General features: G+C 41.6%; 2 protein-coding genes across 2 annotated transcripts; both read left to right on the top strand.

Annotated features, from left to right (window-relative positions):
• Nucleotides 1–2,713: 2,713 nt before the first annotated feature.
• On the top strand, nt 2,714–5,739 carry LOC142740862 (sperm acrosome membrane-associated protein 6-like). Its single transcript, XM_075850284.1, has 8 exons — nt 2,714–3,179; nt 3,418–3,492; nt 3,586–3,663; nt 3,792–3,824; nt 3,934–4,011; nt 4,102–4,205; nt 4,332–4,491; nt 4,714–5,739. The coding sequence occupies exons 1-8, from the start codon at nt 2,969–2,971 to the stop codon at nt 4,953–4,955; spliced, it is 981 nt and encodes a 326-aa protein (XP_075706399.1). The 5' UTR covers nt 2,714–2,968; the 3' UTR covers nt 4,956–5,739.
• Nucleotides 5,740–9,422: 3,683 nt separating this feature from the next.
• On the top strand, nt 9,423–12,785 carry LOC142740861 (sperm acrosome membrane-associated protein 6-like). Its single transcript, XM_075850283.1, has 8 exons — nt 9,423–10,224; nt 10,463–10,537; nt 10,631–10,708; nt 10,837–10,869; nt 10,979–11,056; nt 11,147–11,250; nt 11,377–11,536; nt 11,759–12,785. Exons 1-8 carry the CDS (start codon nt 10,014–10,016, stop codon nt 12,001–12,003), a joined length of 984 nt encoding a protein of 327 aa, XP_075706398.1. The 5' UTR covers nt 9,423–10,013; the 3' UTR covers nt 12,004–12,785.
• Nucleotides 12,786–13,158: the final 373 nt, after the last annotated feature.

Raw genomic sequence — 13,158 nt, 5'->3', positions numbered from 1 at the left:
CAATTAGACTTCTGCTTTCATTTTCTAAATTGCACTGGAAAGATGAAAAGTGGTCACATAAATGGTTGCTATGGATAACAAAGACATTTCTTCTTGGAGACCTTATCAATACATGAGGGGTAGGTCTCTATTGCTAAATCGCTATTTGCGTTGCATGACGCCTGGAGTGAGAGGGCTGCCAATATGAATTGCATGCCATTTTATTTACCTCATACAACCCCTATCCCTCCGAATCCATTGAATTCAATGGGGTGCAACTATTGCAGTAATGGTCGACAGGCACCATACTCGTAGTTAGCTCATATTGGATGTGGTATTAGAAAGATGGCATAAGCCGCTACCCTCCTTGTGGCTTTAGTAGTCATTGATCTCTCTACTAAAAACATATTGATGGTTTTGGATTGTGTATGGACGGAATTGAAGCTGTTGCTGGTCATGTGGTTTATGAACGTGCATATATAATATAATGTAGCAAGCAGGGCCCCGCATAGAGACCCCCAGGGGCCCAAAGCAAGAATGAGTGAAATTTCTATGTCATGCAATGTTTTTGTTCCAATTTTGCTGCTAAAACACATTTATAAATAAAGTTGAACAGTTCACATTGGGCCTCAGGTGACCCTGTTGCCCATAGCAACAAATCAGAATTCAGCTGTTGTTTTCTAGATTGTGTTGAAAAAATGAAACACGGATTCTGATTGGCTGTTATGGCAAGAAGGGCTGTTTTGATATTGAGGCCTATCATGTCTGCCATTGAATATGCTTGAGACTAGTCGCCATTTGATTTGCTGTGACAGGAAAAATGTGACATTTTGTATAGGATTTCACGCCTACCTGTTACGAATATACAAGGCTGCCTAATGACAACCTTGAACCTACTGATATCTCTGAAGCACTAAAAGCAGCCATTTTGGGGAGTAAATTAAGATCACAAAATGGCTGCCTTGCAAGCCACTTGAAACTGGTGGCTAGAGATCCTTTGTGGCTTATGTTTTGGGGATGTCACTTCGTTCTTGGTCACATTATGCTGAGTTTTATTCCTGCTCACAAAATGGCTGCCTCTCGAGTGTTTGTAGGCTTTACTATGTCCATTTTTAAATTAAAAAAAAAGATGTAAATAAGAAGCAAACCATTGTCGTATATATTTATATGTTTTCGATAATACATAAAAAAATCACATAAATCCACAAACTATTTCTTTAACAGAATAAAGTATGCAAAGTTACACGTGACTGACACCTCCCATACAGTTGCGCCGCACTGCAACTTGGATGCAACAATTGTAAAACTCAGTTCTTGCGGGTGGAGTGATGGAGATGGGTAGAGAAAGAGATTTTTGGACATATTGCAAAATGTCTGTTTGTTCCCATTCCTTATATAACAGTGAAGGATTGGCACCCTTCATGGCAGCGGAGTATAGGTGGCTGGGGGATGGGCAGATGTCTCATTGAATGTCAAAATTTAAACTTTGATCTGATTGGTTGACTTTTGGTTCGTTGTAGTATTAGCGCACCGACTTTTTGATACTTGTGCCATTGTGGAATTTTACATATGATTTTTTTTTTCATACCAGAGGTGAGGGTGTTTTATGAGGGCCTTTTGTCCATGTCACTAGTACAGTAAGGCTGAAGTTTTTCACGTCCGAGGTGCACCAGTGTTGGACATGTTGTCACGGATCCCCCATAGACTAGAGTCTATGGAGGGATGCGTGACGCACAGTAAAAAAGGACAGCCGTTGTGACGGCCGTTGTTGATACACGCTCGTCTGAATGAGCCCTAATTTTTTAAAATTGGGCTTATATAATATTGAAATTTTCTGAGACACTAAATTTTGGTTTTCATTAACTATTATCATAATCATCAATCATCGTCACCCAGCAGCCTCACCACACCTGTCTGTTGTGATGTCATACCTGTCTATTGTGATGTCACTGGGGTATAGAATGTGGCGCTGGGCACAGATCAAGTCACTCATCAGCTGGATGTGACACGTGAGTACTGGATTTTTACTGTGTCTGTGGATGATTCTGCTGTGTGTACATTATAATTCCTGTACTAAGATTATCTAGATATTTGATAATTTGGCCATTATTGCTGGTTTAGAAGAAATTCCAGTGTCCCAGTATAATGAAGTCATAGCTTATCACTAGATTGTTGATATGGTCACTCTCAGGCTATGGAGTCAGTCAGCTCTTATATTAAATGGATGGACTGTTATCATTCTCACTTGTAGAGGAGCAGTTCCAGTAATAACCACTAGAGGCAGAGCGTGATGGTCCGAGGCCAAAGGCAAAAAAAACATCTGCACCAAAGGCTCCACCTCCATCTGGTGTCATGTATAGCACTGCTGTCACCTTATATGCCCCACTTTGGCACTAGAGCCCAGGTATAACTAAAACCTCTGTACCCCTATGGCTATGCCAATGATAAGTATATATTATTATACTGATGTTTATATGGTTCCAGAATATTCTAGTATAGGTTTATCAAATGTGAAGTCTTACTATAAACCCAGTAAAATGCTATTGTGATGTCACCGGAGTATAGAATATGGCACCGGGCACAGATCAGTCACTCGTCAGCTGGATGTGACACGTGAGTACTGGATGCCTTGAAGTCACTAGAAAAGAATATATTATAGAATTACATTATCGGCAATTCTCTAATATAAAGTTATTATTGGTAAAATTTCCTTTATAACCAGGAGGGATCCTATAATAACCTGCAGAACTATGCAGAATATCAGGCGGGATATACAGCAGTCTGTATTCTGTCAGTTTAGGGACCCCAGGGGCTATGATATGATGTCTTTATATCATGTCACCCTATCGGCCACAACCTGTATATAGTGAATAGATAAAAGGAACAGGCCACGGACAATGGATCCTATTCCCCTGCAGCAAAAATCTCATCATCACATTTCTCTGTTTTCTCAGGTTCGCAAGCTGAAGTGATTTTGGGACGAAACGTCATGCGATTCAAAACTTTTTACTATCTGCGGCTGCAGATAGTAATTCTTCTATGTGGAGCGGAGGTAGTGACATCTTGCCTCAACTGCTTCACTACTCCAGCAGACAGAGCCAGTATCTGCCACTATCCTGTCTCGCTGAAGAAGATGGAGGCCATAGACTGTCTCCAGAGGCTTCACAGGGGTTTCGAGCCCCTGACTGACACCGTGATAGGTAACTATTATCTGCTTCTATTTCTCATCACTCCTTCATCTTATACATAGAACATGTCATCTCAGTATTGAGATATTGTCCTGCTAGACTGAAGCGTCACTTGTAGCATTAACAGCAGTCAGAGCAGGAAATCTCTTGTACATAATATTCACCCAGGAACCCCATCTCCATCATAGATCACTTTATACAATGTCTGCAGGACCCCGCATAAATCTCATGTGTCTTCTTCTCTTTATAGCCTTTTCCCAGATACAAAGGATCAGATTGTATCTGAAGGGCTTCGAAAAAGAAGTCCAAAAAATCAGTGAATTATGTAAGTTCATTAAATCTCTAATTTTTCTCGAACTTCTTTTAAAACATCAAAATTCAATGTTTATCTCTTTCATTTTTCTCTAATTCCTTCTAGACTTTCCGCCATCTTGGGTGGAACAATTTGAAATCAAAATCGCTGAATTTGTTAAAGGAGTAAAAGACCGTGCCGCAAGTAAGTAACTAAAGATCCCCAGATACAGACAGTACATGTGTTCTATATATTCTCCATCATCTCTTGTCTGTTTCCCTCTCCCCCACACAACATAATTCAGCCTTAACCGTATCTATTCCTTCCATTAGGTCATACAGCGGCAGAATGCAAACCTCCATGCGGTAAGTAATGTCATTAGACAGGATGATAATTGTGGCCTCCGTTATATACATGGGGGGTCTTCATTTACCTCAGACATGTGACCCCTCTCTCTCTGTGTTTTTTCCCCAGGCCTTCAGAAAGAGGCCCGAGTTTTTAAATGCAGCCGATGTGCCGAGGAGGATTGCAAGCTCCCCGTGACCTGTCCCCGTAAGTTTCTATCATCAATTTATAAATCTCATGTAAAGCTGTTACTTTATAGTTGTGTTAGACCATTGTTTCCCTTCTCTGTCTTTTCAGTTGAGGAAATGCATGTGATAGAGCTGGAAAAGACCATCATCCACTGCAGGGCGTCCTTTCCCCTTCCGGACTATGCGACAGTCGTCTGGAAATACGCCAAAAACGTAAGTATTCAGGTTACATTTATAACCATGATATTACAGTACAAAGACAAACCCGTAATCCCCCCTCGTTCCTACTCCACATATGAGGAATGTCTTCTCTGATGTCATCAACGTTTTCATTTATAGATGAAGGCGACTGATTTAGGTTATTTCAAAGACATCTATAGTGGGGAAGACCTATTTGTGATGATTGAGCCTACACGAGCCAGCCACACGGGGACTTATGCCTGCGAGGTCACGGATGAGGATGATGACATCATACTCCGCCAATTCTACTATCTGGATGGTAAGACTTCTGAAAGTTTAAAGTCTCTCAAATATTTGATTTTCTAGAATATTCTGATCTGTCACATAAATGTATATACTAGATCAGCGACTCCTCCTGCCTATGCACTGCTCTTACAGTAAAGAATTATTTCTGAATATCTATGTCTGTCTATGATCCAGCGCTGCTTATACAGAAGACGACATTCTCATTATTTACTTCTATTTAACTTCTGTATTTCAGTGACACAGACTGATACAAGGGAAGCCTCCGAAGTAGAGCGATACTTCCGTCATGCTCTGGAATCAACAAAAATACCAGAGGAGAAGGAGGAGGAAATGATTAAACATGTACCCTCCACCCTGGAGAAAATCCAAACATTCTTCCAGAGCTACATCCTCTATGCCATCTATGCCGGAGTCTGCTGCCTGATAGTAACATTATTAGTTGGAGCCCTGTGGCGTTATGCCCTCAGTGTGGACTAAACAAAAAAAAAAACTAAAACATCAAGAACCATCGTCCCATCAGGGCATTATCATATGGAGTCAAAAACATCTGGAGTCAACAACAACAGACTCTCAAGAAACATCTTGGGTATTCCTCAAGCCTGGACACGAACCCTATCATCAAAGCAGCGCACCCAAAAGAGACCGTGAATAATGTTCAGGATGAAGATAAGGAGGTCACCACCTAATCAAATCTAACCTGTAGCAAAACCATCGCTGCAGGGGAACAGTGGGAACCCCTCAAACCTGGACAAGATCTTTATCACCGGTCAAAGCTGCACACTCTTAAGGGACCTGGAAATGTTCAGGAAAGTGAGGAGAAGAACAACACCCAAGTACCGAAACCTGCAGCATAATATCTGTGCAGGCTTATTACCCAAACCCTACGGCTCAAAAACAAATTAAAAAAAGTAAGAGGCAAAGTGGGAACCCCTCAAGTTTGGACAAGACCCTTATAACAGGTCATTGTGGAGCGCCCTAAAGTGACCCGGAAATACTATTCAGGAACAAGAGGAGAAAAACACCCATTTACATCTAACATGCAGTAGAACCAACGCTGCAGAGTCACAGTGGGAACCCTCAGGCCTGGATATGACCTTTATCACCGGTCATAGGCGGCGCACCCTAAAGAAACCTGGAAAAGATGTTCAGAAAAAAGAGGAGGACACCACCATATCACCCCTTACCTGCAGCATTATATCTCTGCAGGGTTATTACCTAACCCTATTCTTATCCTAATATCTATAAAATAAAAACGAAAAAACTTAAATTGTGTTTTATTAAATAGCAACTTTAAAGAGGTTCCCCAGCTTTATGTACACAGTCAAGTCCCATAATTATGACCACTCGGTAATATCCAGAGTACCGCCGTGTGCAGTATGGACAGCAGTAGACGAGCTGAGAGTGACTCAATGAGGTGCTGGTAGGTCATCTCCAGTATCTGGAGCCGTGCTGACTGCAGAGCATCCCACATTTGCTTGAGGGTCTGTGTGGGAGGATCCATAGAGTGAACAAGACGATCGAGGTCCCACAGATGTTCAATGGAGTTCAAGTCTGGTGAATTAGGGGGCTAGGGAATACTCGGAAGCATGGGCATAGCTAGGTGTTTAGCACGGGGGGGGCAAAACACGTCTGAGTGGGACTCAACCCAGTTGGCACCCCAACGCATGTAACACGCAGGATCAAGCTGTTACCGATCACATCTAAGGTTTCTTTCACATCTGCATCGGGAATCCGATCATGGTTTCAATCAGATATTTCCGTCAGAAGAATCACAGGCAAAGGAGGAACAGGAAAGGCAGGTATAAATAGACAGTGGGCGGGAGCTAGCTCCGTCTGGCCAGGCTGTGATAGGCTCTTCCACTCCTAAGCCTGCCATCCTGAGTGGTGGAAGATGGAGTCAGTCTCACAGACATAGGAGCAGGTGCAGACCGATTGCCCACGGGCGTCGACACAGAAGCTGTGTCTGGCAAATCCTTTACACTTTTTTAATCGTCTTTCGGAGTGCTGCAAGATCTTCTTTTGATTAATTTTATATATATATATATATATATATATATATATATATATATATATATATATATATATATAGAGTATATATCTCTATCTATCTATCTATCTATCTATCTATATATATATATATATATATATATATATATATCTCTCTCTCTCTCTCTCAAAGCTCATGACCAAACATGATGAATATCACTATTTTTTACTGTATATTGTGAATAGCTGAAAATCCTGTGACTTAGTGAGTGACTTCAGACCTCATGAAGGGTTAAATGACTGCGACAGGTAGCCATTTTGAGAGTGAAACAAGGACATAGGAAAAATAGATTCCTAAGAACCTCAGGTTCAGAATGGCTGCCCTGACTGCAATGGCATATTTTGGATAATTACCAAGAACCATTGGGAAATAGCCAAGGCTCGGGAAGGTTTTGAAAAAAAATTCTAAAGATGGCAGAAACCAAGGTGATATGAAGGCCAGATTTCTGAGCACGCAGATCTACAGGACCTAATATATTAGAACTGTCTATAGAAGAAAGTGGCTTGGTGACCATAGCAACCAATTAGACTTCTGCTTTCATTTTCTAAATTGCACTGGAAAGATGAAAAGTGGTCACATAAATGGTTGCTATGGATAACAAAGACATTTCTTCTTGGAGACCGTATCAATACATGAGGGGTAGGTCTCTATTGCTAAATCGCTATTTGCGTTGCATGACGCCTGGAGTGAGAGGGCTGCCAATATGAATTGCATGCCATTTTATTTACCTCATACAACCCCTATCCCTCCGAATCCATTTAATTCAATGGGGTGCAACTATTGCAGTAATGGTCGACAGGCACCATACTCGTAGTTAGCTCATATTGGATGTGGTATTAGAAAGATGGCATAAGCCGCTACCCTCCTTGTGGCTTTAGTAGTCATTGATCTCTCTACTAAAAACATATTGATGGTTTTGGATTGTGTATGGACGGAATTGAAGCTGTTGCTGGTCATGTGGATTATGAACGTGCATATATAATATAATGTAGCAAGCAGGGCCCCGCATAGAGACCCCCAGGGGCCCAAAGCAAGAATGAGTGAAATTTCTATGTCATGCAATGTTTTTGTTCCAATTTTGCTGCTAAAACACATTTATAAATAAAGTTGAACAGTTCACATTGGGCCTCAGGTGACCCTGTTGCCCATAGCAACAAATCAGAATTCAGCTGTTGTTTTCTAGATTGTGTTGAAAAAATGAAACACAGATTCTGATTGGCTGTTATGGCAAGAAGGGCTGTTTTGATATTGAGGCCTATCATGTCTGCCATTGAATATGCTTGAGACTAGTCGCCATTTGATTTGCTGTGACAGGAAAAATGTGACATTTTGTATAGGATTTCACGCCTACCTGTTACGAATATACAAGGCTGCCTAATGACAACCTTGAACCTACTGATATCTCTGAAGCACTAAAAGCAGCCATTTTGGGGAGTAAATTAAGATCACAAAATGGCTGCCTTGCAAGCCACTTGAAACTGGTGGCTAGAGATCCTTTGTGGCTTATGTTTTGGGGATGTCACTTCGTTCTTGGTCACATTATGCTGAGTTTTATTCCTGCTCACAAAATGGCTGCCTCTCGAGTGTTTGTAGGCTTTACTATGTCCATTTTTAAATTAAAAAAAAGATGTAAATAAGAAGCACATCATTGTCGTATATATTTATATGTTTTCGATAATACATAAAAAAATCACATAAATCCACAAACTATTTCTTTAACAGAATAAAGTATGCAAAGTTACACGTGACTGACACCTCCCATACAGTTGCGCCGCACTGCAACTTTGATGCAACAATTGTAAAACTCAGTTCTTGCGGGTGGAGTGATGGAGATGGGTAGAACAAGAGATTTTTGGACATATTGCAAAATGTCTGTTTGTTCCCATTCCTTATATAACAGTGAAGGATTGGCGCCCTTCATGGCAGCGGAGTATAGGTGGCTGGGGGATGGGCAGATGTCTCATTGAATGTCAAAATTCAAACTTCGATCTGATTGGTTGACTTTTGGTTCGTTGTAGTATTTGCGCACCGACTTTTTGATACTTGTGCCATTGTGGAATTTTACATATGATTTTTTTTTTCATACCAGAGGTGAGGGTGTTTTATGAGGGCCTTTTGTCCATGTCACTAGTACAGTAAGGCTGAAGTTTTTCACGTCCGAGGTGCACCAGTGTTGGACGTGTTGTCACGGATCCCCCATAGACTAGAGTCTATGGAGGGATGCGTGACGCGCAGTAAAAAAGGACAGCCATTGTGACAGCCGTTGTTGATACACGCTCGTCTGAATGAGCCCTAATTTTTTAAAATTGGGCTTATATAATATTGATAATTTCTGAGACACTAAATTTTGGGTTTTCATTAACTATTATCATAATCATCAATCATCGTCACCCAGCAGCCTCACCACACCTGTCTGTTGTGATGTCATACCTGTCTATTGTGATGTCACTGGGGTATAGAATGTGGCGCTGGGCACAGATCAAGTCACTCATCAGCTGGATGTGACACGTGAGTACTGGATTTTTACTGTGTCTGTGGATGATTCTGCTGTGTGTACATTATAATTCCTGTACTAAGATTATCTAGATATTTGATAATTTGGCCATTATTGCTGGTTTAGAAGAAATTCCAGTGTCCCAGTATAATGAAGTCATAGCTTATCACTAGATTGTTGATATGGTCACTCTCAGGCTATGGAGTCAGTCAGCTCTTATATTAAATGGATGGACTGTTATCATTCTCACTTGTAGAGGAGCAGTTCCAGTAATAACCACTAGAGGCAGAGCGTGATGGTCCGAGGCCAAAGGCAAAAAAAACATCTGCACCAAAGGCTCCACCTCCATCTGGTGTCATGTATAGCACTGCTGTCACCTTCTATGCCCCACTTTGGCACTAGAGCCCAGGTATAACTAAAACCTCTGTACCCCTATGGCTATGCCAATGATAAATATATATTATTATACTGATGTTTATATGGTTCCAGAATATTCTAGTATAGGTTTATCAAATGTGAAGTCTTACTATAAACCCAGTAAAATGCTATTGTGATGTCACCGGAGTATAGAATATGGCACTGGGCACAGATCAGTCACTCGTCAGCTGGATGTGACACGTGAGTACTGGATGCCTTGAAGTCACTAGAAAAGAATATATTATAGAATTACATTATCGGCAATTCTCTAATATAAAGTTATTATTGGTAACATTTCCTTTATACCCAGGAGGGATCCTATAATAACCTGCAGAACTATGCAGAATATCAGGCGGGATATACAGCAGTCTGTATTCTGTCAGTTTAGGGACCCCAGGGGCTATGATATGATGTCTTTATATCATGTCACCCTATCGGCCACAACCTGTATATAGTGAATAGATAAAAGGAACAGGCCACGGACAATGGATCCTATTCCCCTGCAGCAAAAATCTCATCATCACATTTCTCTGTTTTCTCAGGTTCGCAAGCTGAAGTGATTTTGTGACGAAACGTCATGCGATTCATAACTTTTTACTCTCTGCGGCTGCAGATAGTAATTCTTCTATGTGGAGCGGAGGTAGTGACATCTTGCCTCAACTGCTTCACTACTCCAGCAGACAGAGCCAGTATCTGCCACTATCCTGTCTCGCTGAAGAAGATGGAGGCCGTAGACTGTCTCCAGAGGCTTCACAGGGGTTTCGAGCCCCTGACTGACACCGTGATAGGTAACTATTATCTGCTTCTATTTCTCATCACTCCTTCATCTTATACATAGAACATGTCATCTCAGTATTGAGATATTGTCCTGCTAGACTGAAGCGTCACTTGTAGCATTAACAGCAGTCAGAGCAGGAAATCTCTTGTACATAATATTCACCCAGGAACCCCATCTCCATCATAGATCACTTTATACAATGTCTGCAGGACCCCGCATAAATCTCATGTGTCTTCTTCTCTTTATAGCCTTTTCCCAGATACAAAGGATCAGATTGTATCTGAAGGGCTTCGAAAAAGAAGTCCAAAAAATCAGCGAATTATGTAAGTTCATTAAATCTCGAATTTTTCTCGAACTTCTTTTAAAACATCAAAATTCAATGTTTATCTATTTCAATTTTCTCTAATTCCTTCTAGACTTTCCGCCATCTTGGGTGGAACAATTTGAAATCAAAATCGCTGAATTTGTTAAAGGAGTAAAAGACCGTGCCGCAAGTAAGTAACTAAAGATCCCCAGATACAGACAGTACATGTGTTCTATATATTCTCCATCATCTCTTGTCTGTTTCCCTCTCCCCCACACAACATAATTCAGCCTTAACCGTATCTATTCCTTCCATTAGGTCATACAGCGGCAGAATGCAAACCTCCATGCGGTAAGTAATGTCATTAGACAGGATGATAATTGTGGCCTCCGTTATATACATGGGGGGTCTTCATTTACCTCAGACATGTGACCCCTCTCTCTCTGTGTTTTTTCCCCAGGCCTTCAGAAAGAGGCCCGAGTTTTTAAATGCAGCCGATGTGCCGAGGAGGATTGCAAGCTCCCCGTGACCTGTCCCCGTAAGTTTCTATCATCAATTTATAAATCTCATGTAAAGCTGTTACTTTATAGTTGTGTTAGACCATTGTTTCCCTTCTCTGTCTTTTCAGTTGAGGAAATGCATGTGATAGAGCTGGAAAAAACCAACATCAACTGCGGGGCGTCCTTTCCCCTTCCAGACTATGCGACAGTCGTCTGGAAATACGCCAAAAACGTAAGTATTCAGGTTACATTTATAACCATTATATTACAGTACAAAGACAAACCCGTAATCCCCCCTCGTTCCTACTCCACATATGAGGAATGTCTTCTCTGATGTCATCAACGTTTTCATTTATAGATGAAGGCGACTGATTTAGGTTATTTCAAAGACATCTATAGTGGGGAAGACCTATTTGTGATGATTGAGCCTACACGAGCCAGCCACATGGGGACTTATGCCTGCGAGGTCACGGATGAGGATGATGACATCATACTCCGCCAATTCTACTATCTGGATGGTAAGACTTCTGAAAGTTTAAAGTCTCTCAAATATTTGATTTTCTAGAATATTCTGATCTGTCACATAAATGTATATACTAGATCAGCGACTCCTCCTGCCTATGCACTGCTCTTACAGTAAAGAATTCTTTCTGAATATCTATGGCTGTCTATGATCCAGCGCTGCTTATACAGAAGACGACATTCTCATTATTTACTTCTATTTATCTTCTGTATTTCAGTGACACCCACTGATACAAGGGAAGCCTCCGAAGTAGAGCGATACTTCCGTCATGCTCTTGAATCAACAAAAATACCAGAGGAGAAGGAGGAGGAAATGATTAAACATGTACCCTCCTCCACCCTGGAGAAAATCCAAACATTCTTCCAGAGCTACATCCTCTATGCCATCTATGCCGGAGTCTGCTGCCTGATAGTAACATTATTGGTTGGAGCCCTGTGGCGTTATGCCCTCAGTGTGGACTAAAAAAAAAAATACGAAAACATCAAGAACCATCGTCCCATCAGGGCATTATCATATGGAGTCAAAAACATCTGGAGTCAACAACAACAGACTCTCAAGAAACATCTTGGGTATTCCTCAAGCCTGGACACGAACCCTATCATCAAAGCAGCGCACCCAAAAGAGACCGTGAATAATGTTCAGGATGAAGATAAGGAGGTCACCACCTAATCAAATCTAACCTGCAGCAAAACCATCGCTGCAGGGGCACAGTGGGAACCCCTCAAACCTGGACAAGATCTTTATCACCGGTCAAAGCTGCACACTCTGAAGGGACCTGGAAATGTTCAGGAAAGTGAGGAGAAGAACAACACCCAAGTACCGAAACCTGCAGCATAATATCTGTGCAGGCTTATTACCCAAACCCTACGGCTCAAAAACAAATAAAAAAAAGTAAGAGGCAAAGTGGGAACCCCTCAAGTTTGGACAAGACCCTTATCACAGGTCATTGTGGAGCGCCCTAAAGTGACCCGGAAATAATATTCAGGAACAAGAGGAGAAAAACACCCATTTACATCTAACATGTAGTAGAACCAACGCTGCAGAGTTACAGTGGGAACCCTCAGGCCTGGATATGACCTCTATCACCAGTCATAGGTGGCGCACCCTAAAGAAACCTGGAAAAGATGTTCAGAAAAAAGAGGAGGACACCACCATATCACCCCTTACCTGCAGCATTATATCTCTGCAGGGTTATTACCTAACCCTATTCTTATCCTAATATCTATAAAATAAAAACGAAAAAACTTAAATTGTGTTTTATTAAATAGCAACTTTAAAGAGGTTCTCCAGCTTTATGTACACAGTCAAGTCCCATAATTATGACCACTGGGTAATATCCAGAGTAACCGCCGTGTGCAGTATGGACAGCAGTAGAAGGGCTGAGAGTGACTCAATGAGGTGCTGGTAGGTCATCTCCAGTATCTGGAGCCGTGCTGACTGCAGAGCATCCCACATTTGCTGGAGGGTCTGTGTGGGAGGATCCATCGAGTGAACAAGACGATCGAGGTCCCACAAATGTTCAATTGAGTTCAAGTCTGGTGAATTAGGGGGCTAGGGAATACTCGGAAGCATGGGCATAGCTAGGTGTTTAGCACAGGGGGGGCAAAACACGTCTGA

The sequence above is a fragment of the Rhinoderma darwinii genome, chromosome 2, assembly GCF_050947455.1.
Source record: "Rhinoderma darwinii isolate aRhiDar2 chromosome 2, aRhiDar2.hap1, whole genome shotgun sequence".
NCBI lineage: Eukaryota > Metazoa > Chordata > Amphibia > Anura > Rhinodermatidae > Rhinoderma > Rhinoderma darwinii.
This window is presented reverse-complemented; position numbering and strand designations above follow the sequence as displayed.